Source organism: Scomber scombrus, chromosome 2 (genome assembly GCF_963691925.1).
Source record: "Scomber scombrus chromosome 2, fScoSco1.1, whole genome shotgun sequence".
Taxonomy (NCBI): domain Eukaryota; kingdom Metazoa; phylum Chordata; class Actinopteri; order Scombriformes; family Scombridae; genus Scomber; species Scomber scombrus.
This window is the reverse complement of record NC_084971.1, coordinates 26,985,390-27,012,612: the sequence shown is the minus strand read 5'-3', so window position 1 is coordinate 27,012,612 and position 27,223 is coordinate 26,985,390. Positions and strand designations below refer to the sequence as shown.

The 27,223-nt window shown below is 41.0% G+C and overlaps 1 protein-coding gene across 1 annotated transcript in view; it reads right to left on the bottom strand.

Annotated features, from left to right (window-relative positions):
- LOC133994967 (protein sidekick-1-like) overlaps positions 1–25,401 on the bottom strand; it is a 240,242-nt gene extending 214,841 nt beyond the window's left edge. Inside the window, exon 1 of the mRNA XM_062434212.1 lies at positions 25,230–25,401. Within this exon, the coding sequence (XP_062290196.1) occupies positions 25,230–25,401 (172 nt within the window). The remainder of the gene's footprint in view (positions 1–25,229) is intronic.
- Between the last annotated feature and the right edge of the window lie 1,822 nt (positions 25,402–27,223).

Genomic DNA, 27,223 nt, shown 5'->3' with positions numbered 1-27,223 from the left:
CATGCTGCAGCAAAGAGGAGGGTTTTTTTAAGAGAGGCAATGGCCCACAAGAAGGTGCCCTCTCAATCTTTCCATTGTCTCTCCCAAATCCATTTGGAAATGGCAGAGCTCTATTCTCGTTTTAAAATGCTGAACAGAGAGCTTTTCTCTACTTGACAAAAATGTACCAAATGACAATTTCACACAGTTTCAACTTACACAACTAACAAAACTAAATATAAACTCTTAAACCTGCAAAAAGATACTTAAGAGTTGAAACTGTGGCGACACTTTAAAGTGGAAGAACAGCATTTAAGCACTAATCCCCTGTCACATTTGGCAGGTTTAACTAATTTCACTCACTACGTGCTCACGGTTTGTCAGAAGAAATAAAACAGTATTTAAACAACAGGGCTAAAATTAAACAAGTTACACACAGAATAAATCCCACATATAACAACTGCTGTATATTGAGTGCCACTGAGATTAAATGTGATCTCTTTAATTGTATCATCATTAGACATCTGTCACCTGGATCCACTTATAGACATATTGGTACAAGTTTCCTTGTACCAATACCATTTCACGCCATTTAAAATCAAATTATGTTAAATATAACAATTATATTCATTATTGAATAATCTGTTGAGTATTTTTCAATTCATCGATTTAATTATCTATAAAATGTCAGAAAAGACCATGAATGTCCATCATAGTTTCCTAAAGCCAAAGCCGATGCCCTCAAACTGCCTGTTTTATTTGAGCAACATTAAAAAATTAAAAAGTACTGAATTTAGACTAAAAAATGGCTGGAAATGGGGGGATGTTTGGCATTTTTATTCATTCAAAATGAAGGATGCAGATTATTTTTCTATTAATCAATTTGTGGACTAATCATAGCAGCTGTAGTTAAATAAATACATAACTGAGTGAGGTAGCATTGGAATATACTCTTCTAATTGCCCTAAGCTCGCAGCTTAGATATTTAAATCCTAACCATATAATATTAAGTACAATGTGTGTTTATTTTTCTTGGTCGTAAACCAGCAGAGTAACAAAAGTTTCCTCTGCTTACAGTTTGGATATGTTAAATGGTTAAAATGCATTTATAAAGCACTTTTCTACTTTAGCGACCACTCAAAGCAAGTAACAACACATGCCAACATTCACCCATTCACACATGAACTGATGACAGACGCTGCTCACAACCTGCTGATCAGGAGCGATGTCGCACTTTTTATCCTAAAGTGCTTTTACAATGTTTCTAATGCCCGCTCACCCGTTCACACACACTCACATACACTGATGGAGCAGTCATCGAGGGGGCATCAGTGTCTTAGCCCAAGGAAACTTCAACATGGGGACTGCAATAAAATAAAATAAAATACAAAATAGACAAACATGTCTGGCTCATATCATTTTACTTTTTACGCTTTTTCGCAGTAGTGATGCAGCAGCTGACTTAAAATGACCGAAAATGGAGATCGAGCAGGCTACTCTGGCCAGTTTAGCTCAATCAGGATAAATCGCTTGAACATCCCCAATCAACACATTGCAGGTCATTGAGAAATACAAGCCTCTATGACCACGGAGCGCTGTGATCAGACATTATTACCGGATAAATTTAAATATATTGGACTTTAACATATTTTTCCAGTTAAAAAAATTAAAAAATATTTAAAAAACCTTAATTACGGAAATCCAGAAGCAGAATGTATGACTGCGTGAATCAGCCTGAGCCTTATTCTGGTCTGATTAATGTGTTTTCCTCAATGCCAATTAAACACTGATTACACAAATTAACAAGTCTGGGCCACCATAATCACTAAGTGCTCACACAGGGATTGGCGTTGATGGAAAGGGCTACAAACATGCACGGACACACACACACACACACACACACACACACACACACACAGCTGTAAGGCACCACACCCCATTTGTCCTTCTATCCTTGCCTAAAGCCCCGTCAAATGCTGCCAGGCCTGGCAGTTGTTATAACCTAATGCTTTTAGCTGCATGTCGTCCAAGATAGAGTTACCGACCACATTCAAACACCCTCTCCTCTGACTCTCTTTCTCACGCACACAACCAGGCACACACACACGAGGAGAAAAAAAAGAGCAGTCATCCAGAGCCACGCAAGAGAACACATACATCGAACCTCAGACAGACAGCTGGTGCCAAAGGCCGCAGTTAGTGGATCCCCCCTCTGGGATGGGTTACTACCCCCCTTTTCCCTTGTATGGAGCCAAAGGGAAAGAGGGACAACGAGAAGTGAGATTAAAAGGAAGGAAATGGGGACAGGAGAGGAAAAATAGGGGGGGGGGGGCAAAAGACAGCAAAGAGTGGGATAAATGAAAAAGCAAAGTTTCTGCAAACTGAATGTTATGTGACACCACAGAGGAGGGAAATGACAGCATGGAAAGACAGAGTCAGTTTAGAAGGGGAAGAGAGAGGGAGAGAGAGCGAGAGAGAGAGAGAGAGAGAGAGAGAGAGAGAGAGAGAGACAGAGAGAGAGAGAGAGAGAGAGAGAGACAGAGAGACAGAGAGGGAGAGAGAGAGAGACAAAGACAGAGACAGAGAAAGAGGGAGAGAGAGAAGGGGAAAATGAAAGTGGAATTGCAAAAACTCCTTGAAATTTGGAAACCACTGGAAGTGTAAACCTCACATGCTCAGATGCCCTGAGCATTTCTCACTCACTCTTATGCTTGTCATCACATTTTTAGATATGAAAGCATAAAAAAAGTATGAATGTTGTTCTGAGTGTGCAAACATCGTGCTATTCGGAGCAACACATAAACCTGCCTCTGGTCTCAATGTACTCTTGCCCACTTAACTTGTTTGCAGCACAATGCGGTTTATACTGTTTCAGCGAAAATTGTGCTGCAGAAAATTGGGGAAAAAACTGAAGAACAAAACAATTCTTCTCCATCCAAGTGGATCCATGTACACTCCTCTTAAAACCATATGTGCGTAGGCAGCTCTTTATACTTGTGTGTGGTTTTTTTGTGTGCATGTCCGTCTGTATAACTGTGATAGCCGCTTTACTCTGCTTTCGCTCACCGTTGGTTTATTCATAAATTATCTTACTTTGAGGATACATTAGCTCAATATGTTCCACACTGTGTTGCAGCATCATTGCTGAGGGGGAATTATAAGGACACCAACAAATAAATTGTCTGTATTACATATTGTTCTTTCACCAAAACACACTCAATCCTCCATCGCCTCTATTCGGTCATGACAATATAGGTTTTGTGTGTGTGTGTGTGTGTGCGTGCGTGCGTGCGTGCGTGCGTGCGTGCGTGCGTGCGTGCGTGTGTGTGTGTGCGCGCGCGTGTGTGTGTGCATGTGTGCGTGCATGTGCGTGTGTGTGCGTGCATGTATGTGTGTATGTGTGTGTGTGTGTGTGTGTGTGTGTGTGTGTGTGTGTGTGTGTGTGTGTGTGTGTGTGTGTGAGAAAAGAGAAAGGCCCAGCTGTGTCATTATACAAGCCTAATACATCCATGATACAAGCTAATTAGATTTAGACTAGCAATGGACAGGAAGACCAAGAGGTGAGAATTGAGAGGGAGAGAGAGAGGGAGCGAGAGAGAGAGAAGGGGAGGTGCTAAAGACTAAGAAATTCTTCCAGCAGTGATGGTTGAACGTCTGAAAGCAGCTGGTTTAAAAGCACATTCACACACACACACAAACACACACACATAAAACAACACACTGCAATCATCCACACACCTGATGCACAAAAATCATCCGATACACACACACAGACAAAGACACACACCTTGATGAGAAAGTGACATCCTAATAAGCCACTGTGCTGGATAAAGTGACGCTGGAAGCACATAATCAAGTAGATTTTCACGAGAATGACCAAAGTTCCTCAAATAGAGGCCAAGGCCTGTATTTACCTAAACTGCTGTCCACCACGTCTTTATTAGAAGCAGGTTAATGTTAAAGAAAAATCTTTATTTCTTCTCCCCTCTGTTTTAAAAGTATTTGTTCATATTTTAGTATTAAGCCTCCTTGTTTTTCTGATCTGCTTTTGCTTGTTCTGTTAAATTTTTGTTATTGCATTAATAGTAATCCTTGTTACACCCAAAATGTTTTGGCAGTGCACCACTTAGCTGTCACATGCAGGTAGCATGCCTATGGATGTATTATAAGAGCTGGATAGGGCACCACCACTCAGCCATCAGCCAAATTTCCCCCAGTGGTCACTTGTGGTTTTACATCCATTACAGTTATTCCATATAGACCACTACTGTAAAAGAGACGTCTGTAAAACTGTTTAAAGGACACCTCAAAAAGGTCGATTATTACTCTTTGTATTGTATTTTTTTTTAACCATGGAGGTTTTAAATTTGCTGAGCAATGAACTGAATGGGCGCCATTTTTGGTCTGGTATCCAGCTCTTATAATACATCCATGGTAGCATGCTCATGTATGTATGCTCGCCGGATTAGCCAGGTTACACTGGTTACTCTGGTTACACATGCTCATGTAGTGTAGCTGCTGTCATTTTTATTAAAATATGCTACGTTATCCCAATATTTAAACAATTGTGTGTCTCCTCTGCCCCCCATATGTCTCTGTGACGGCCAGGTAGAGGATTACACATGTACTCATAGAACCAGAGTTACATCCAGGTTACTACTCTTCATATTTAACTTGCATGTAACAGGTACAAGGAGTTTGTCCGCCCTTGTTTTTTCACCGGCCTGTTTTTGTGGCCATCCATGCTCCCAGCCATTATCGGGAACCTGGCTATTTAATGACATTGCCATTTTATTTCATTTTATTTGAGAAATATGGTATATTGAACATTAAATTCCAAGCCCAAACACAAACACAAAGGCTATTCAAGATGTGTTTGCTGTGCATGAGGAACTATTTAGAGATGATGGTTTCAGTAATCAGCATAATGTTTGCATAGAGCCGTGGACTTACATTTAGAGCGTGGATTACTGGAGCAAAACCCTCCCAGCCTTTTAGAGAACACTATCGTATCATTACAGGGAACTATGATCGAGAACTATAAATATTGTGGTCTCTATGTCCTTGTCAGACCTTTTTTCTGACCATATGTGACAAATTTACCATAGATTGGTACAAATTGGGCTCTCATAAGCTGAGCAGGTGGGTGGCTTTCCGTAAATGCAGAGTAAGACAAAAGCTGAGCCCTGTGCTGAAGTGGCAGTTAAAAGTCCTCATGGATCTGGAGAACTGTAGACCAGTTTAGTTGGTCCAATTGAGAACCGCAGAACATTTTTGAGAGCTATTCGAGCACTGCGGCCAAAATTTCCTGAATCCTGAGGAAAATATTAATCATTATAGCCAATAATGTATCTGGTGTTGTGGTGCTTTCCCAGTCTGGATCTATGTCCCTCCATCAGTCCACCAGATGCCCTCAGGCATTTCTGCCTGTTTACGACTGGACTGAGTGGGAGGAGGACAGATAATAGATGTTGCACATTATATTTAAGCACCACTCCAGGTACTGTTACTTGCTACATTGACTCTCATTGTAACTAAGTGCAAAAATGAACTGAAACTCAGGGCAGCAATTGTCTTTGAGTTCAGTTTACGTTACATGCAGTCTTAATATGCAAATCTTTCCACCTGACAGATTTATTGGTTCTTGTTTGTCAATTTTTAAATGTTTTATTTTTTGGTAAAGGTTTCTAGGTTGGCGATGTATTAAGTTTATTTGCCACACTCAGTGTAGCTTGTGTATTTCTTTAAGTTATATTTATATTGTACCAATACAGTTTGATGAATGACATTTTGTGTATGAAGAGGACTGTGCATGGTTATAATGTGGACTTTTATTTGGCTCATGGATCAAGTTCTGTTTTTGATTTGTCCTCAGCCCTGAGCAACTATTGTCTTGTGTTTTATGAAGCTCGCGTTTCCCTCCACATCCTGGCCTACTCGCTGCGCCTTCCCTACCCAATAAGCTCCCAGCCCACTGCCGTGTCTTGCCACCTGTTCCTTGTTGTTTCATTAGTTCAGATTGTATTTTGAGTCCTGGATTTCAGTTCAGTTTTATGGGATCTTTTGTTCAGTCTGCTCTGTTTGTTCTGCATTGTACAGTTTAGTTACTCTTTGCTTGCACTCAAGATTAAATAAAGAAGTTATTCTTCAGCCTTGCTCAGCCTACAGTCTCCTACATTCAGGTCCAACTCCGTCACTCCACGTCACCACATGTGAGCAATGAATGAATACTTTAATAAGTGACTGTTAAGGGGTGTTTTCAGACCTGCACTATTTAGTCTGCAAGTCTGAACACAGCAATCGTACTGCAGCAGTGCAGACCAAAATAACTGTATTGAAACCCTTTGAAGATGTGGTCTGGAACATGATCTGACCTCGACCCGACCCAACTTCTAGGCACACTTCAAGTCTGAGCCATAGCCAGGTGTGCTTTACACACTGGGAAGCAGATAAGTGAAATCAACAGTTGGTAGCAACTTACCCGGAGAATGACTCAAGGTCTGACCTGGAGTTTCTCAACAAAGAACGTTGTTTTTGGCCAGAGTACCTTCTTACTGTGTTTATGTTATTGCTCCCACTCCAGAAAAATCTGACCAATGAGCGGAGTGACTGTTTTTAAATGGCTTGTAGTGATGCTAGGATTTTTCTCTGTGTGGAAAGAAACTAAAGGAAAGGGGAAGACGCACCAAGTTCACCAACTCAGCCACTGATTCGGACCAGAGTAGAGTTGCTTTTCTCAAGAACTGCCCCGAATCATCCAATACAGGTCAACACTCTCCTTGTGGGTAATCATGTTCATGATTACGTTGTGAAAAATTAACCTGTAGACTGTAAATGACTTAAATTCCACAGGAAGGGTATTCAATCATGATTCAATACTAAGTTAATACTACTAATAAACACAGTTTAACCTGAGAAATTGAACGCCTCTATCTGATGTTGGCCCTGAGGGAAAGTGAACTGGGCTGCTTCATCATTTACTCTATTAAAAATACCTTTTCTAATTAATTCACCTCTATTATAAATTCCCAACAACAATGATAGACTGGACTCCTGAATTTAATTTCCTGAAACTGAGAAGAAACTTGTAGGTGTCACCAAGTCATTTCTAAAATATGGAGGAACAAGCACGACCATGGAATAGCAGGTCTCAATGCGGATCAGATGTTGGAGCAGGATTAATGTATTATTAGTTGGAGAATTGCAGCATTGGCAGGTGGAGCTGGTTTGGGCCTCGATAAGGGGCCAATCACATCAGCTCCTCTCATCCCCTTTATAAGCAACAGACAGTTTAATGGGCCCAGAGGAGAGTCCAGGCCAGCTACTATGAGAGGAAAAAATTAAGTTATGAGGCAGCCTATCCCAAATATTACTTTATAGCTGTCCAAATATTAATAAATAGCGAACCTAAATATGCTTTCAAGGGCAGACAATGTCCATTTTCGCTTGAATTTCCATTTTAAAAGACACCAAAAATGCTATTCATTAGAAATAACATTAAAAGATAATCAAATCAATGCACTGGCATTGCCACGGTAACTGATGTATATTAAAATGATGTTCCCATTATACCTGTCTGTAGCCTTCAGTTTTATTCAGTGATTTTTGTAAATAAAGATATCACAGCAAATACTAAAAAAAAACAACAGCATGGCTGCTTTCATGATTGCATATAAAAGCCTTTATATCCACAGGCTCTAAAATTTTAATTATATTTTCAGTTCATCTTTTGAATTTTTTACTAAGTAAAATGTCAAAATTTCTCATACCAGAAAGTAACCTTTAAAATGTGCTGACAGTTTCACCAACAACCAAAAACCAGCCAAAGCATTCGAGACCAATTTCAATTAAAGATTGTAGAAAATGCAGAAAAGCGAGTAACTTGTGAGGCTGTAAACACGTTACAGAACACAACTGATTTCAGCAAATAACCTTCTTCATAATTAATTGACTATGACATAAAGTCTTTATTCACAGCTAAACATACGAGGTCCAACAGATCAAACATCAGTCTGCCTCCTTGAATACAACCGCCAGAAGAAAAAAGACCAGGAGCCTCATGTCAACATTACACAACTTTATATAAATCTCACACTCAACACCATCTTTTAAAAAATGATCCTGTCGTGTCAATTGGCTCATTTACAGTCTTTTGTTGTGATCCACTTGATAAATTTAATGTCCTTTTTTCCCAAAGGGGACTGTAATTAAATGAAAAAATCATTAAAAATTGTTATTTTGCTGTCATGTGAGAGCAGAACAAGATGCATGGTATAATCTAGTGAAGGCCTGGGTGAAAATTTAAATTTTACTTACCATTAGTAACCTGACATTAAAGCCTACTCCTGCAGTTTCAAACCACAGGGCCAGAAGTAGAGACTTTTTACATATAATAATAATAATTCTACTATATGATCTGTATTAATCTGATTATATCCCAGTAAAACTCAAACACCCCTGACCTGGACAATTTCACAAACTGCACTTTTTTACGTAAGTACACTAAGGTAAGGGTAAACTTTATTGATTCCCCTAGGGAGAAATTCAAAATTGACCCAACAGTATTCTTGTAATAAGTGAAAACAATAAGAATAAAATAAAAAACTATATACAACTAACTACTGTTGTTTTAATATCTGTGCAATCTGTACAATATCACTCAGGTATATTCTCATTCAATACTAATATTACTCTTTTACATAATGTTTTTTTACTATATGTTTTATTACTATTGTTTTTATTGCTTGTGTACTTACTTATAATTTATTGCTTTTTATTATTTCTATTGATGCTCTTTATATTTTTCCTATCCACTTGCTGCAGCAATAATGTAAATTTCCCCCCCACAGGACTAATAAAGGAATATCTTATCTTATTTTTCTCTATCGCTAGTCTGTATTAAACACACACGTTTTAAAGCTGAAGGTCATGTTGGATGAAGAGATGTAACGACAGGTTGAAAACTCAAACAAAACACTGCGTTTCATTGTTGACTGTCGTGAATGTTCTGCTGAGTCAAACAAAACCACAATGCTAAACACAGCTGAGCCACCAGGATGGAATATAACTCAACATGACTGAGGCCATGAAAGTGTCCTTGTGTGTGTGTGTGTGTGTGTGTGCGTGTGTGTGCATGTGTGTGTGTCTCTCGAGATTTTTCACTTGTGAGTGGAAACTCCAAAGCGGCTCGATACGGGTTACTATTGAAGGGTTTACATCAACAAGCCAACAGGAAAATTAATTTCTCTTTTTCGCTTGAACGCTTTCATTTTATTTTCATCTGTTTGCCTTTCTACTCCCACATTCGTAAGATTAAGTGAATCCGGCGAGAGATGACTTGTGATTCAGTCCACACGCACATTCATTTTACTACAGGATAACAAAATGTCTGTGCGAGCGGCGCAGCGATTGTGTGTGCACCTAATGAGATGAATGTGCGTGCGCCGCCCCTTCTCAATTACAGAGAGTGGAGGAGAGAAATAAGTGGTAGAAAGGAGAGAGAGATGTAAAGGCAGGCAGGGTTAGAGAAGACTGATGCACGACGATCAGAGAGAAAGATGAAGAGAGAAAGGGCGGAATTAGAAGAAGCGTAAAGGAAATAGATAAGTGAGTCCATTAGCCGAAAAACTATTTTCTCTTTTTCTTGGAGGAACTCACTTCATCTATCATGACTAAGTATCTCAGACACTGTTTTGATTACATCTGTTCATTTCTGTATCATCCTCTGTCATCCATCCATCTTGTCCAGTGACCCCAAAACAGACAACCTATTCTCTCTCTCTCTCTTTTTACTCCCTCTTTCACTCTGGATTACCTATTTTCTCTCTTTGATTGCTTCTCTTCATGCCAGCATATTTTCTCATCCGTCTGTGCCCATTCATTTCCTCATTGTTCATTTTAACATTCTTCTCTAGTTTTTGTCTCTCTTATTAAAGAGAGAGAAGAAACAGTTAATCCTAAAGAAAATACATCCACATTAGAGAGATTTAAACTACTCAGTTTTGACTATTCGTTTAAACTTGCTGTACAGTACTTTGGTTCATGTGCACTTTACTTGAAAAAAGGTAGCACTTCACAAAGGATTCCTGTCTCTAAATGAGCAAGAATCAATTCAAGTAGTGGAAAAGTCAGCACATTAAGACACAGGCACACCTTTTAAAGGGCTTTTTTGACCAACAGAGACAGGAAAGAAGATTAAAGCTCATTTCCAGCTCAATAGTTTTATTCTGAGACTTTACTTTAGTCACTTTGCATGATTCACTGTTCAAAAAAAGTCCTTATTTATCTTATACTGGCCTTTTATGCAGCCCCTTCGATCAGCCTCTGTCCCAAACAAGCCGTTTATGCTCCTGTCTCTGTAAGGCCCACCTCCAGAAGAGCCTGCTCTGTTCTGATTGGTTAGTTTCCAGAGGATGCGTCATAGTCTACGTCTGCTGGCAGGATTTCACGTGTTTTTCTCCTTCACTATGCAGTTAGCCATAACGCTTCAACAGGTGTTCTGTCTTTAATTTCATTCAGACTCAAACTTTTGAAGCAATTCATACAAAAATGATATTCATTACTAAAGCAGCAGGAGGTTGACAGAGGTTTCCCCCTGATAACTGTTATTATACGCGATGCCTCGCTCACCCAAATCCCAATCTGAATCTACAGAATCTCCATGGTAGCTAGCGAACTCTACCCAGCATGCCCATCAGCCGTGTAATTTTTGGTCCTGTCACTGTGTCTCTCATAGCTGTATTCATTGTAAATGTGCATCTGTTAAAACACAGTCTAAATTCTACGTAGTTCTGGACTGTATGCCGATGTGTTGCTTCATTCAAAATCAAACTTTATATAAAATTTTCTGTGCGCGAATAAACAGTCCTTAAAAAATGTTGTAGAGGATGACAGTGTCAGTCATGGATACTTCATTTTTCCACCATTTTTTTAATTTTACCATTCGTGAGTATTCAGTTAATACATTTTCTGTCATTTTAAAACATCTAGTTGAACATCCATTTATTTATTTATTTAAATATTTTTATTTTAGTCTGTTTAATATACAACATAAAATACATTGACACAGAGCTGGACGTGTTGCAGTAATGAGAATTTCAGCAGAAAACAAACATGAACAAAAATAAAATACATAAATAATTCATTACAATGTTGAAATTACTCTTTGTGCAAGGTAGAGAACACTATTATCTTTATTATGATATTTTGTTATATTACTACATTAAATATTTTATTACTGACATGTTATTGTAATGGTTTCATGAGAATGGCCCAACTAGACACTGTAACCACCCCTAGCATGAATAAAATGTTCCAAAAACTGGGACTGAGTCAAGGCTGCCTTATTGTGTTAATGTAACTTGATTGGAGTTATGTTTGAATATGATTGGTGATTATAATAAACGGGTTGTACAGTTGATGTGTGATCAACCAACACTAATGCAACATTTTTCAGGAAAAAAGCCTCTTATCCCTGCATGGAACCGGGCTACTCATTTTTTTTTTAAAACCTGTTGCACCACTGTGTGAAAACTTAAATCATACGTCTGAATTAGGGACTAACTGAGCGGTTATAAATGTGGTTATAAAATAAAATAAGAATTTGCAATCTTTTGTGAAAATATGCCTTTCTGCAACACAGTCTTCTTGAAAATTAGCCCCTGGTGCAGCACTTTAAGTTCCTTTCAAGATGTCAAGCCTGAACATTTCAATCCCAATGCTGACGCAGACAAGGAGAAATAATCACATCACATCATATTTACAGGAAATGGAAAGAAAATTGATTTGCCACTGTTTAAATTATGCTTTTAGAGGGCAATGTTTTATGAGTTGTACAGTCAACCTACCATATATATAAATATCACTAAATCATTCATAAAAAGTCATTGTGTTCCTCAAACTGTTTTAAAGATAACGAGCGCTGTAAAAGGAAGAGTCCAAACGTGGATTCACATCAGCCTGGAAGAAGAGACAGCAGCATTCAAAAGTTTGGACACATCTGCCCATTCACTTAAATAAGAAAGTGAGTCCAAACTTGTGACTGGCGGTATATATGCAGCACAAACACAAGCCACCACTCTCTGATTCTGAATATTAATCTCTCTCTCTCTCTCTCTCTCTCTCTCTCTCTCTCTCTCTCTCTCTCTCTCTCTCTCTCTCTCTCTCTCTCTCTCTCTCTCTCTCTCTCTCTCTCTCTCTCTCTCTCTCTCTCTCACACACACACACACACACACACACACACTTCTGCAGTACAAGCCAAGTCTCTATACTGCTGGCTAGCTCCTCACAGAGGTATGCCCACCTCTCACTTGGATCAAAGGACTAAGCTAAAAACCTCTGGCCAGACACACTAAGACTCACACACAGAGACCGACACACACACACACACACACACACACACACACACACACACACACACACACACACACACACAATATTTGCTGCCTATTCCTGGATGAGATCAAAAAGGGTCTTTTTTGCTCTGAGCCTATAGCATAAATCACCATACGCAGACAAGAGGGTGCACAAACACACATTTGCACACACACACCCACACTTCCATCTTCTCAAACACCTGTGGCAGATCAAACACATCAAGCTGGCTACAACACACACCTGCAGCGGGGGTAAAGCTCCGAACTGAAGGAGTAATTCATGCTCCTCTAATACACACACAATGACGTACACTCCCGCACTTCCACTCAGCCCAGGTCTGACCTCAGTAATATGCCGTGACTGGCGATTCACTATGCAAAGACACCATTCAAATGGCACGATGGGCCCCGCCACAATAAAAACATACACAAACAAATAAAAAGCCTCAGCCAGGTGCAGTTGGTGCGGGGAGCACACAGGGAGGGAGGGGGGTGGTGGTTGGGGGGACACATTTGATGTTTTTCCAATGCACAATCTTCACTCTGTGTCACTCACGCCCACAGTAAAAACTGTCTACAGCAACACTAAAGAAGAGAGTGATAGACAGAGAGAAAGAGTATAAAGAGAAAGAAAGAGACAACAGCCTGGGAGGATGATCCAATGGAAAGTTTCCAGTTCAAATCCCAAAACTGACTAGAACGTTCTGGACGAGGCAAAGACAGTCATTTTCTTCCAGGACCACTGCTGCTGCCACACCCCCCAATAAAAATGACACAAATATTTGGAAGTCAATGCAAACTAACTATGAAATAGCTTTTTAAAAATGACAATGGGTTAGTCTAGTCTGGCCAAGCTCCCTTAAGGTGGACCGATCTTTAAGGTGGGACATCTGTATTCTCATTGTAGTGACAATCTGAGTCTCTCATAAATTGACTTATGTGTGTATGAACTACTTAACTCATAAAATCCCTTTTTCACACTCGCCCCAACATATAAAAATGGCTCCTGACATTTCTAAAAAAAACAAATTCTCAGAAAACTTTATAATATTGTCCAACAAAAGTAGTTATCAGTGTTACTACTGAACTGTACAATCAGTCACACATAACAGAAGAAAAGTCACAAACTTTTACAAACTTGTCAAAGACAGCAGTCTATATATTCGAAAGTACAATCATCTTCAATAAAATAAACCAAAGAAGTGTATTTTCATTATCAATGTGATTTTGTGGACACTACGCTGTGTAAGAGCAAAGTTATTGAATATTTAAGTTCCCCAAAATTAAACTAAAGCACATTTATCCAAACTGAATGTTGCATTAAAACGAAGTGATTTTGGGTAACACTACACTGTGAAGACTGAAATTAGTGAATATTTTTGTGGTATCTCTTTTTCCGTGCTGCACTTTTTAGACGATCCCTGCACACCCACCTGATAATTAGTTTGTAGCTGGTTGTCTACCTTCATACGATAAGAAAGAGGCATTGTTTGTGTTTTAACGTTTTGTTTATGACATTGATCCGAGAAGTTCAAATCTATGAATATATTTCCAACTTTACTGAGGTGCTGTTTGATGCCCCCTCCAGCAGAGAGTGCGTGTGTGTGTGCGTGATGCGTGTGCGTGATGCTCGTGAAGGTAGCGACAGCGCTGCTTTCTTCAACCCACAGTGAGACTGCTCTCAAGCCTTCAACTAATCTAGTGCTGCCACTAAATGACTGACAGTACAAGGCTGTGGATTTAAAGGCATTTCCCAGGTGTTAAGAGACAGAGAGAGACAGATGGAGAGAGATAGTGTGTGTGTCTTTCTGATGTATTTCTAGCCACCTGCAATTTTTTTTCCATCAGCTGTTCATGGTAATCTGTTTGTAGATTTCACTGTTTGTGTGACATGAAACTGAAATCTGTATTTTTTTGTTTTTTTGTGATCACACATTTTTCGGATTAATTAAATGTTTTTTTTATACATTTACATTTTAAACTGAAGAAGCACTCCTGCACTCCATATTCTATTCATACAGTGCAATATATGGACTTTAGTTTATGGGTAAAATGTCAAATATTTACATTAACTGTCAAAATATATTAAGAAATAATGTTACACACTTGTAAACATATTTTAGGAATAACCACTATAACATTTATATGTAAAGTGGCTACAACACTAAGTGAAAACACATACTGTAAAGTATATGCAGTATATAGACCAGTGGTCACCAACCCTGCTCCTGGGAAGCTACCGCCCTGCAGCCACCACACCTTATTCTAATAATGAATTTGTTATCAAGCAGCTGAAGCTTGTCAAAGGGCTTGATAAACAGTTCATTATTAGAATCAGGTCTGGAAATACCTAAAACATGCAGGGCAGTAGCTCTCCAGGAGCAGGGTTGGAGATCACTGATGTAGACTGTGTGAGGTCCTCTTAGGATACACTTTGGCACAATCTGGAATATTAACTGTGCACACTGACTGCACAGATGCAATGTAAACCTCTTCTTTTGTGTGGCCTTCCATGTATAAAATCTGCTTTGTTTTATCTGTTTCCAATAAATTAATAATTAATAATGCACAAAACTCACTAATGATAAGTGCATCTACTTAAGTTTCATTCACGGGTTTGGCTACATTTGTTGGTGCTGGACGAACTCATGGGACATATTTCTTTAAAACTGTACTGTAGCTCACAATGTGCTGCCAGTTCATCCGATGCAGCACCACTTCATGGTCATGACAGTTTGATTGGATCATGACAGTTAAGGTACCAAATCTTAACCGGATTTTCCTGTTTCAGTCAGAGGAAAGACGGTTATGGCAGGCAGTCTATGCAAAAGGAAAAAAGTCATTTTCATATCATCGAATATTTGATATTATTCAAATCTTGTGTGATAGACTTTCATGAACATCCAATGAAAACAGAATTTTATCACAACAGAAACACTTGAACATCTCCTCCAGACATGTTGTAAGATATGTAAACATACTATGTTCGTAATAATAATGATAATTTGTCCCTTATGTTTTCCAGTTACCTCATTAAAATCCTTTAAATGACATATCCTCCTTCTCTGTAAAGTCCTTTCTCAGTGTTTGAGCACTGGAGGCTTCAAGTTTCCACATCACACTTGTGTAAATTGTACAATGGGCCACATTTTTAACTCCCAAACCAGTTGTGATGTCACAGGCCAACCCCTTAAACTCCGATTAAAGTTGAGTTCAGAGAAACTTTCCCTCCTCCAGCAGATGAAGGTGAAAACAGTCTTCTCGTCTTCTTTTAACACATTTTTGAGTGGAGGAGGACATTAAATAAGGGGCTAATCGAATAAGACATCGTTGAATCATTTGAAAAGTGAAAATGTGCTTCATCTGGACAAACAAGCCTGCAAGTTTGATTTGTTTTCACATAATTTTGTTGTTTTTTTACTCTTTGTCAAATGTGTGTTGATTAGATGTTTCCTACTGAGCCTCTACTTTAAAGGAATCATAAAAATATATTAATAATTGTGCACATACAGTACATCAGAGTTTAATATGTGCTATGCAACTGCTCCTGTTAACATCTATTAACATCTATCACACTAATAAGCGGCAAGTGGGGTATGCCTTTTTACCAGAATACCAGCATTAATTATACAGTATATGTGGAAAAAGTATGTATCAGAAACTTTTTTTTCACATTTGGAACTCATGTAATTATCATTTTAATCAGATATAAATCCTCACATGTATCTACAGCTCTTTTTTTAGAGGTGTGCAGCTTTACACACCTTTGCATATCATTATCATCGATGGGTTTACGGTCTTCATACCAATAGGTCTCGTAAAATGTACGAAACATGATGAAATTGTCACGGTTGCTCTTAGTTTTTAATTTATTAGCTCTCGTTTCATCTTCTTCTGGCCGCAGCTTATTTGAAAACAGTGACTATGAGGAGGAATAATCGTAATTGTGTCAACGTGGGAGATTTTTTTTGACATTTTTAAATATGCATACTCTATACCGCTCCTTTCATTTTTGACAAGGTGCTTTTGTGTGTGTTGTTTATTTTTCATTAGGCACTTCTGGTTTTCCTGCATCTCTTGCCTTTTTATCAGATGATGAAGTAAGAAAATAGCTAAAGGTCTCTCTTTTTTATAGCATGTTTATGTTTGAGTCCCCTTCATGCATTCAATATTAGGGTACAGCAACCATGCAGACTGTGGATTGTAGCTCCAGATTCAGCTCCGACGGTGAGTTCACCTGCCTGTCCTGGTTTCTCTCTCTTGTACATGGGCCACACACAAAGCATAGACCGTTCAGTGTCCGCGCTACTTCACTTATCTGACTGCTACTCCATTATTTGCGACATTATTTTGCTTCATTTTACTTTCTTTTTTTTCTGTCTCATCTACACCTGTCCCAGCTGCAATTCCTCTGACATTTGAGTCTTTTTCTCTGACTGGACACCAATAAGTACTACACCCCGCAAAACGGTGGAACAACTTGACTCACGAAATGAGCAAACTATTTTCTAACTCTTCCCTACAGACTTAGATTCATAAGACCGTATTCAACTGTTTACCTAACAATCATTGCAACGAAAGATGCCTCTCACATTACACATATTATAAAAAATGTAAATTATAGCCACTTAAAATGTCTACTTCAAATACAGTGCATGAGCTACTAATGACTTTCACTCATGATAACACCCTGCATTGTCATTGAATTGTTTTGAGTCATCAACTAGCGCGCATCAAATCCGAGAAACCTCCCTCTCCTCATTCTTCAAAGGATGTCCTTGTGAAATGCACTATTATGAGAGTAGAGTGGCTACTTAAAGGAAGTGGGGAGTGTTTAATGTGTGCGTGTAGCGAGCAAATCCCCAGGAACAGCGCCGGGGTTTTGAAGCCAATTTGACATAGCGGTCAAATTGGATATAACAACATCACGTGATGCCTAACTTTTTTCCATAGACTTACATTGTGAGACAGACATCTGTAAATCAGCGGATACATATTTCTAAGCGTCAAAACTGAGCGAAATAACTCGTTTTACAAATCAGAATTTGATCCGATCACATTTCAAAAGTGCAGAAGAGCCGCACAACCAGATCGCTTTATCCTAATTCAAGTTAGCTGGAACCTTAAAGCGGAAGTAGCCAGGTTGGCTAGCTGAAGTTGCCCGTGTGCTTTCTCCATGGCCCCCAATGATGCAGAAGAACATGTTTTAGCTTCATGTGCCACTGAGCAGCTTTCATAGGAACTAACAGGTCCCTACTTACTTCTCATGCTGTATCCAGTCTTCTTTATGCATCCATGGTAGCGACTGTGTGGTTGGGCGAGTGGCAGAAAAGTGACGTGAACATGAGCCGAGCAGAGGAAAATATTAGCAGTAACTAAATGTAGAGTACTGGCTGCAGTGCGTCTGTTAATAAATGCTGCAGTAGCGCTTCTCCAGAGAAAGGTCTCGTCTGTTTTTTCCCCCAAATGCTGGAGAAGTGAAGGGGGTTAGCCACAAAGTTAGCGACAATGTGTTAGCCTGACCTGACCGGGTTCACTTAAGGTGGACTGACCTTTAACGTGGACCAGCTACTCTCATTTCCGTGACAATCTCAGCCTCTAATTAAACAGAGCAGTCAACCAGGGGCGAAACACTGAAATTGATATTTAATTTTTATGAAGGTGTGAGAGCCAAAGAGAGGAGGAATATTCATTTATTAACTACAGTCTGTGATATTTAAGTAAGCTGCTATGCAAGCACGCTATCACTACAAAAACTTGAAAATAACTCTTCTTCAGTCTACAACTCCCCGTAGCTATTCTGCTTTCACAATAACCAGAGGACTTATTAAATTCACTGCAACTGGCAATAATTTGTACAGCAGCAGCTAGAGAGTCTTGTTTTGACTTTGTGTGACTCACTTTTAATAAGGTTCTTATTTATTCAATTTAAATAATACATAATAACTACATTATTACTTTTGGGTACAGTTATAGCCTACAGGCAAATTGCAAAAAAAAGCAATGGAGGTTGTCATATTGTTTAATTCAGTTTATCAAGATGTATTTAACATTAAAGCCAAATGTCAGGTGTTCGACATTTCAAAATAAAATATATTTTCAGGGGCAGACCAGCAAAGAGGATGTTGCTCTCTTACAATTAGTGCATTGATTTGGTTCCTCTTAAGACTTCACCATCTGTACTGACTGGTCACATTGGTGGACGTTGCATATTGTATCAAAGGCTGTGACTGAAAAACATCAGACATTTTCAAGGCTGACACTATTATCAATTCAAGCTAAGGATGCACCGATTGTGAAATTCTGGGCTGACTTTGGCCCATAACCGATACTAAGTTTTTGGGGGTTTTTTGGATAATGTTATTATGTTTTGGATTGTTTTAAAGTAATTCAGCCCATCATTATTCCATCTTTGAATGAGCACAAATTCATGAAACGATCTCTAATAACTTTCACAAGAAATTCGTTCTTTTTGAAAAACAACTGCCTCGAAATTCCTTTAGTCTGTTTTACAATTACCTCCTTAATAAGGGGGATTTTCTGTGCTTCCATAGCTGCTCTCTGAGTCTGACTGTCCAACCACAAGTAACCAGAACATCGGACATTGACGTTGGCATCAATGGGGAATATTGGCCCATACGGATACTTGGCCGATATATTGGTGCATCCCAATTTCAAACTGTCAAACAAGTTTTTATAGTTGGCCTTTTTCTGTTTATTTTGATAAGCATAGAGGCCAACAGGAAACAGAGAGGGAGAGGGGGGGAGTGACCTGCAACACAGGTCCCTTGCCAGAATCAAACTGGGGACGCTACCTTTACGTGACATACGCAGTAACCACTAGGCTACCAAGGCGCTCCAGGAGTAATTTTTTAACCAGGGTAAAACAAAGATGGTTCTAGCGTCTCAATTTTAAGAACTTGACCCCCTGTCTCTGCTTTTCTTATTGTTATTTAATATCTTTGAGATTTGGGCTGCTGGTTGGACAAAGCATTCGAAGGCGTGTCCTTTTAAAGGTCTTTTTTTTGTCCGACCAGAGTTATACTTAAATAAATCCTAATAATTACAAGGATGACAGACAGAGAAAATTCAAAACCTTCACGTTTAAGAAGCTGGAACTGGGAACTGTTTCATCTTTTTTTTCACGATTATTAAAGTATTTGCTTCTCAACATACAAATAGAACCATGACTGTCAGAGGGACATATAGACTGAACATAATAACCAGGTGTTACCTTAATGGCAGTCAAAAGGGAACCAGAGTAAGCCGACATCATGGATTTAAACATTACCTCATTCAGTTGACAAAGGAATAAAAAGCTGTGAAGATGTATGTGTGTGTGTGTGTGTGTGTGTGTGTGTGTGTGTGTGTGTGTGTGTGTGTGTGTGTGTGTGTGTGTGTGTGTGTGTGCGTGTGTGTGTGTGTGTGTGTGTGTGTGTGTGTGTGTGTGTGTGCTCGCATATACATGCACCTCTTCTTCCCATCAACCTCAATATCTGTCTGTCACTTTTTCTTTGCTTTTGTGAGGTCTTGCAGTTCTGTCAATCAATAGAGTTCATGTTTTGTAAGCATTTGGCTTTATCTGGATGTCTCGCTGTAGAACCATCTTCAAAAGTACAAGATAAGCTTTTGTGCTTCGTCCCACTCCTACCTCCTAACACACACACACACGTCACACACACACAGAGCAGATCAATAGCAACCTCCTCCCCCTAACTTACATAATAAACACCGGGGCCTAAACAGCAAAGCAGCCTCTATTCCACCTGTGTGACCTGCAGCAATGGATTCTTTAGTCCCTCATGAGGCGACACAGAAGGAAGAAAGAATCAGAAAACAAGAAGGGAAGTGATACTGAAAGAACAAAAAAACACAGACAAAAAAAAGAGGAGCAAAAAGACAGAAGACAGAGAGTGAGGCGGAGTGTAGAGACTGGAGTGTATCCCACTTGGCTCATATTTCAAAGCCCCTGAAGGATGATTTTGAGGAAAATTCCTATAAAATGTATCTTTTCTGAAAGAAAAGAAAGCCGTTATCACTGGGCAGAAACACACACACAGACACACACATATTCAACACACCTATTAATGACTTCACTAACCAAACTCACCGAAAAAAACTCATATCATCTACTGAAAGTTTGTGTGTGTGTGCATGTTTGAACAAAAGAAAATGGGAAAGGTACACCTGCTGCACTCCCTCCTTTGTACACACACACACACACACAAACACACACACACACACACACACACACACACAGGTGATTATTTTCCATTAGGAGACTCTGGCTGCTTCTTTTTAGCTTGCCACTTCGTCTGCTGTGAGAAAAACACTTAGGACTGATAGAGGGTTAGCATCAATCTGACACACACAAACACACACTGCCAGCATCACATACTGTATGTAGTCTGCAGTCCTGTCACACAAAACATCTCTTTCACATACAAGGGACAACTGTGTGTGTGTGTGTGTGTGTGTGTGTGTGTGTGTCCCTCTCAAACAAATACACACACACAGACAGACACTCACAGACCGAGTGTGCAAAGTGTCAGGTGGCTGTGGAAGTGTGGTGATTTGTTCCTACTGACAGACCGAAAATAAGGGAGTCAACCAGGGACCTCACTTCCTCTTAGACCTGACTAACCCGACATCTATCACACACTCCCACACACACACACACACACACACGCAATCGCCTCTTCCATCTTTTGCTCCCTCCTCCTCTAACACCCATGTACACACACACACAAACACACACGATCCATCAAACTACTAAGTCTCTCCCGAGGCCTCCAAAAATTCGATCTGGTTGAATGTGGGATTATATTAGCGTCTGTGGGCAGAAGAGAGAGAGAGAACATGTGTCTAACTGTTTTGTAACTAGCTTTTAAAAAATCTACGGTTTAAATACCTTAAAGTGCTCAAGCTGTCGTCACCTTACCTTTACTACATATTGCCTCATAACTGTTGTAAAAGTTGTGAGTAAAAAGGAAGAGGAAGTCTGCACACACTGCAGACACTGTAGCTCCCAATGCAGATCTACAGTGTATGCAGTGTGTGCTGACTTTCTTCTGCCTTTTTACTCATAATAGTTGTGAAAATATTGCATTTTTAAAAGCTAAAAATGAAGTACAAGAGAGGGGGAGAAGTCAGGGTGAGGTTTGTGCAGCGTGGACGACGATAATCACTTAGACAAGGCTTCTAATGTAACCTCTCCTCATTACAACATGGTTAAGCAAATTTCCACGTTTGCTTTAAGTGTTTGACACTGATGAGAGAGAAAGACTTTGTGGGTATGTGTGTATGTGTGTGTGTGTGTGTGTGTGTGTGTGTGTGTGTGTGTGTGTGTGTGTGTGTGTGTGTGTGTGTGTGTGTGTGTGTGTGTGTGTGTGTGTGTGTGTGTGTGTGTGTGTGTGTGTGTGTGTGTGTGTGTGTGTGTGTGTGTGGGTGAGCGCACATGTGCAAAACTGCATGCTCGTCTGTTTGATTTGGGTTTTGACATCACGCTCGGTACTCTCACAGCTCACAGCCCACCATCAAAAAATGTCCTATCGGTGACCTCAATTCACTTAAGCGTGCCCAGTGGTCCAATCAGCATCGAGCGCCGGCTTAGCTGAGCCAATGACATGTGTCATAGCAAACCTAATCATATTTATAGATCCAGTCCAACTGGGTCAGCGTGACGACGGAAGTCCTTTTTCTTGGCCTAGTTGAATCCGAGGAAAACTTTCCCAAAAATTCACGGCGAGGAGCTAAACTTTAGTGTGAACACTTTAAAAAATTGCATACATTTATTTTTCATACTGGAAAGAAGTGCAACTATTTAAATTTAACAGCTGGGATGCACAAGCCACATTTTAATGCAATTACCTTGGGCAAGGTTAGTATTAATGACAAGCAGCCGTATTTTTTCATTGCACGTTGGATACTTATAGACCATAATCATTATCCACATTAGCAACTAGGACAAAATCATTCTCCATGTATTATAAACCTAATGATCCGTATCGCTGTTGTTACGTGAACCAGTTCTGACTTTGGACACCGGACTAATATTACATGGTCCTCTGTGGTTTGGATTTTGTTAATTTTGATAATCTCAATGCAGTCAATCTAAAACATGGGTTGTTTTTTTTTTAAAGAAAATCCTGAGCCTGAGTTAGCAGTGTTGGAAAGATACGAGGCAACAGGAATATTAAGGGTAGTAAGTAAAAGCAGTCTGGACTCTGTTTGGATACAGAATACGATTTACATTTTGAAACACACTGAGTGTGACCCATCGGTGACTCCAGTCAGAATATAAAGTCTCGAACGAGGCTGTGTCTGTATCCAAGCTGGAAATGTGAATCAGTCAAACAGCTGTGGGGCAGAACCCACTCAGTGACAGGGAGGAGGGGGGGACAGAGGGATAAGTTATGAATAAAGAAGGGAGGGTGGAGAGGTGAGCAGATGAGAGGTGGAGGAAAGGAGGAGGGGGGAGAGGAAGAGGAGGAGAGAGACAGTAAAATGCTGCCGTCACTTAAACTCTAAAATGAAAGATCGATGAGCTTATTTAAATGTGCTCCCAGAGACGAGAGTTGGCTCATATAAAGCCTTGCATTTATGAGGAGGGGTGTGGGCATCGATTGACTGAGAGAAAGAGGGAGGGAGAGTGAAAGAGGGGGGAGGAGAGTAGGAGAGGAGGAGAGGAGGAGAGGAGGGAGAGAAGGAGAGAAAAAAGGCGGGGAGAGATCAGGAGGATCAACCTTGGCTCATGAATTTCATCCTTTTCCTCCTTAAATAAAACGTCCTAATAAATGCCGGGGATAGAGGGGTCGGAACCCGGAAAATCTACAGCTTTCGATTGGCCACCTGGCACAGCTTATCAAATCAATAACTCCACCTCACCACCAGCACCAGCAGCAGCAACCCCATCCCCATATCTGTTTCACTATTTTCCAATTCGCCCGCTACACACCCACACACACACACACAAACACACACACACACACACACACACACACACACACACACACACACACACACACACACACACACAAACACACACACATACAATCACAGCCCCCTGCCAACCATCATGAAGTATAGGCATTTCGCAGCAGGGCACCCCTCCCTCAGCCAACACAGCTGGAAGGGGTAGGTGGGTCTGAGCGTGTGTGTGTTTGTGTATGTGTATGTATGTGTGTGTGTGTGTGTGTGTGGTGAGACTTGGGTGCTGCTGGTGCCGAGACCTTGACATTATAGAGGGGAGGACAAAAGGAGCTGACTCTGCAGGCACAGCCGTTTCTCCCATCTCCCACCTCCTCCTCTTCTTCCTCCTACTCCTCCTCAACACCTGGGGGGCGGGAGAGAGAGTGTGACGACTGGGAGAAGAAGAGGAGAGAAGAGGAGAGCAACTTTTGACACGCGCAGAGGTGTTGTCATACCGTCATCATCGATTGAACTGCAGACGCAGCTTTCTGAGTGACAAGAACGGTGCGCTGCATTCCCTCTCTAGCCCCCACCGCTGCCACATTTTTTTCTTCTCACCCCCTTTTCCCTGCCACTCCCCGCTCCCTCCAGTGCTCCTTCTCACACCACCTCCTTCTCCTTTTCGCCACACTGCCTCACTCCCTCCTCCTTCTCCTCCTCCTGCCTTTCTCTCATTCCTCGCGTCCCTGTGCTCCCTCTTTCACACTCACGCACTTTCTTGCACACACATTCTCCACCATGCGTTCACAAATAGCTCGCCCCCACTTCTCTCTGTGACCCCCCAACACACACACACATACACACGCACGCACGCAGACATTCCTAAGAACCCCTCCTCCACATAACCCCCCCAAGTTTCTAGCCTTACATTCTGCCCACCACGCCATCTGTGACCCAGAGAAAACTGTGTCGACACCAGCCTGACCTTTTTCTGTGCTTTTGTTTTGCCAGTCTGACATGATCCCACGAGGTACACACACAAAGACACACACACACACACAAACACACACGGACGCAGAAACACACAAATATCCAGTTTCTCACCATCACTCTAAAGCTGCCAAAGAGGGAAGAAGGCAGAAACATGGCAACACAAACAGCTTTTGACCAGGATAACAAAAAATCTCAGTATACCTGTCTTCTTTCCTGTTGCTTTATTCAACAATTACTCCACATTGTGGCCAACTGCAACCACAAGTCACACACTAATCTGGACACCTGCCGGTGCATCAGGGTCAATGCTGGACTAATAGGAGTCAACTTAAATTAATACACTGTGTGCGACTGCATGTGTCTATGTGTGTGTGTGTGTGGGTTTGTGCCAAATCAGGACCTGGACTTAAGCAGGTCATTGACTAAGAGGGGGATTATATCAATGCTTGGAAACTCTATCAACCCCTCACCCTCCATCCATATACAGACATACACATCCTCAATACCTTAATCCAACCATCATTATAATCTATGCATCATTACAACAATAACAATAATTTACACATGCACTATATAAGTACCCCTCTCCTCCCCCTTCCCCCTTCTCTGTCTGTCTCCTTAATTTACACAAAAAAAACCTGTTGTTGGCCTAATAAAAAAATACCCCTCCTCTCTTTCCCCCTCCTACACAGACACATCCCCAACTACTAGATAAACGGCTATGCTTGGGTTCATAAATCACATCCTTGTTTCCAGTTTGGGAGTCATCATTTCACTTTTCCCCTGTTCACCATGGACCCCAGTGACAAATGAGCTTGTCAAGATGTTGTTTTCAGACAACACATTTTGTATAGAGCCCCTCATAACCTGTAAACATGCATCCTGTTGTATTAATAGATCTTAAGACAAACATCTAATTCCCTAGTTTATCATCTGACATTTTGGACATAGGACTCCCAGGGAGTTTCTTACCTTGGCCATGCAACATGTGGCAGCTGCTGCAGAGAAGGAGCAGGAGAAAGACAGGCACACACCGGCTCCCACTCCGGGTCGCCCCGGTTCCCAGCATCATCTCCCGGCTCCCTGCGGCGAGTCCGTCCGCACGCTCCGGAGCCCCCTTGGGACAGCAAATTCGCGGTTTCATCATGCAGGATAGAAATGGACTTAAAACAGTGTCCGTGTCCTCTTGAGCTTTTTCCTGCTGGTGATACAGCTGCTGCAACTCTCTCTCTCTCTCTCTCTCTCTTTCTTTCTCTCTTTCTATAACCCTGCGAGTCCGATGAGAAGAAACGGGCTTCAGCACCGGCAGCCACACGCTTACCGGTGAAGTGAAGCTCCGGGCTCCGGGAGTTGTGTGCTGTAACACCGCTATTAAGACTGACAAGCTCCCCCTTTTTGCTCTGACTTCCAAGCTCCGGGTGTCCAAAACTCTGCAAGCAAGCGGGAGGAGGAGGAGCAGAGGACGGCTTTACACCAAACTGAAAGACTTTCTCCCCCCTTTTTCAGTAGACTGGTCTGTCTTCACGGTGTAACGACGGGGTAATCTCTGTGTGCTGTGGCGGAGTGCGTGTGTTTCTGCGCCTCTCGGTGATACCTCATTTTCATTTGGATTGATCCGAGCACAGAATTAATACATTTGAGTGTGTGTTTTAGACTTATCGGCTTATTCTCTTGCTATCGACCTCAAAAATCCGCGTTTGTTTTGATGTCTTTACCCGGGAGGGGATTTGTCCCGCGGATCATTTAGCTGTTTGTTCAGTGGTCGTATTAATAGAGAGTGGCAATAAAACACGTAAATTATCCTTCAAGAGGAGGAGGAGGGGATTTTTTTGGGTCGGTTTAAGTGTATGTATGTGCTCTAAAAATCAATTCGCTAATTGATTCAGCTTTTTTTTAAACTGGATAGGCTGCTCTTTTTTTTCCTCCAAAGTGTGGTGATGGATGGAGAAGAGTAGGTTGCAGCAGTCAATTATCTGAGCAAAAAAAAAAAGTTAGATATCCTAATTGAACTGTCCAACCGGAGAGTCGTAGCAGGTCGAAATGATCCACTCTCCCCACAACAGGGGAGTCTTTCCTCGGATACCAGATAGGCTAAGTTGCCGTAATGCACGGCGGCGTCTCGGATCTCGGATTACACGGAAAAATGAAACAACAGGTTAGCCACCAAAAAAAACAAAACATAAATGAATTAGTTCCAAGTTTGACTGCAATAACCGAGACTTGTCCAAAGCTTTTTTTTGTGCATATGTTGGTGAAAAGGACTTAAAAACCCAAACCTAAAAGTAAGTCGCTTTCACTGCGACACCGGAGCCTTTCGTTGTTTTTATCCAAGAGTCTGCAGCGGTCCTCCTAAAACAGTCCACCCTGGAAAGAAACACGAAGAAAGCGCTGCTTCAATGTGCAATAGACGTGTATGGTAGTCCGAGTTCTGGTGCCCCGGTTTGCTGCGTTTTTTATGTCGTTTTTTCCTCCGGTCTCGGCACCCTGTTGAAGCTTTGGGGGGGAGCCGACTGAGGCGATGCGTCTCCCTCAGCTGAACACCTGCCTCCCTCCTCTCCTCGACATACACTTAGTGGGGGGAAAGAGAGAGAGAGAGAGAGAGAGAGAGAGAGAGAGAGAGAGAGAGAGAGAGAGAGAGAGAGAGAGAGAGAGAGAGAGAGAGAGAAAGAGAGTGTGCTCTCGTTCAGCCTTATTCAATTCAAGCACCCTCCTCTGCAAGGAAACGGTCACTAGCCTATGTATGACTTTAAATCTACTTTTTTTTTTACTACTGATATCCACGCTCCTTCTCCGTTAATCCATCTATCGATCTATCCCAAACTCAAAAAAACACTAAACTTCCATTCACTATCATCCGTCGTTTCTAATTGGTCGAATCCAAGGCTCCCTCTGTTCCTATTGGACAATCCGAACCAAGGGGGCGGGATGCGACGCCAGCACTGAAAAACGTGGTTGAGGGCGCCACT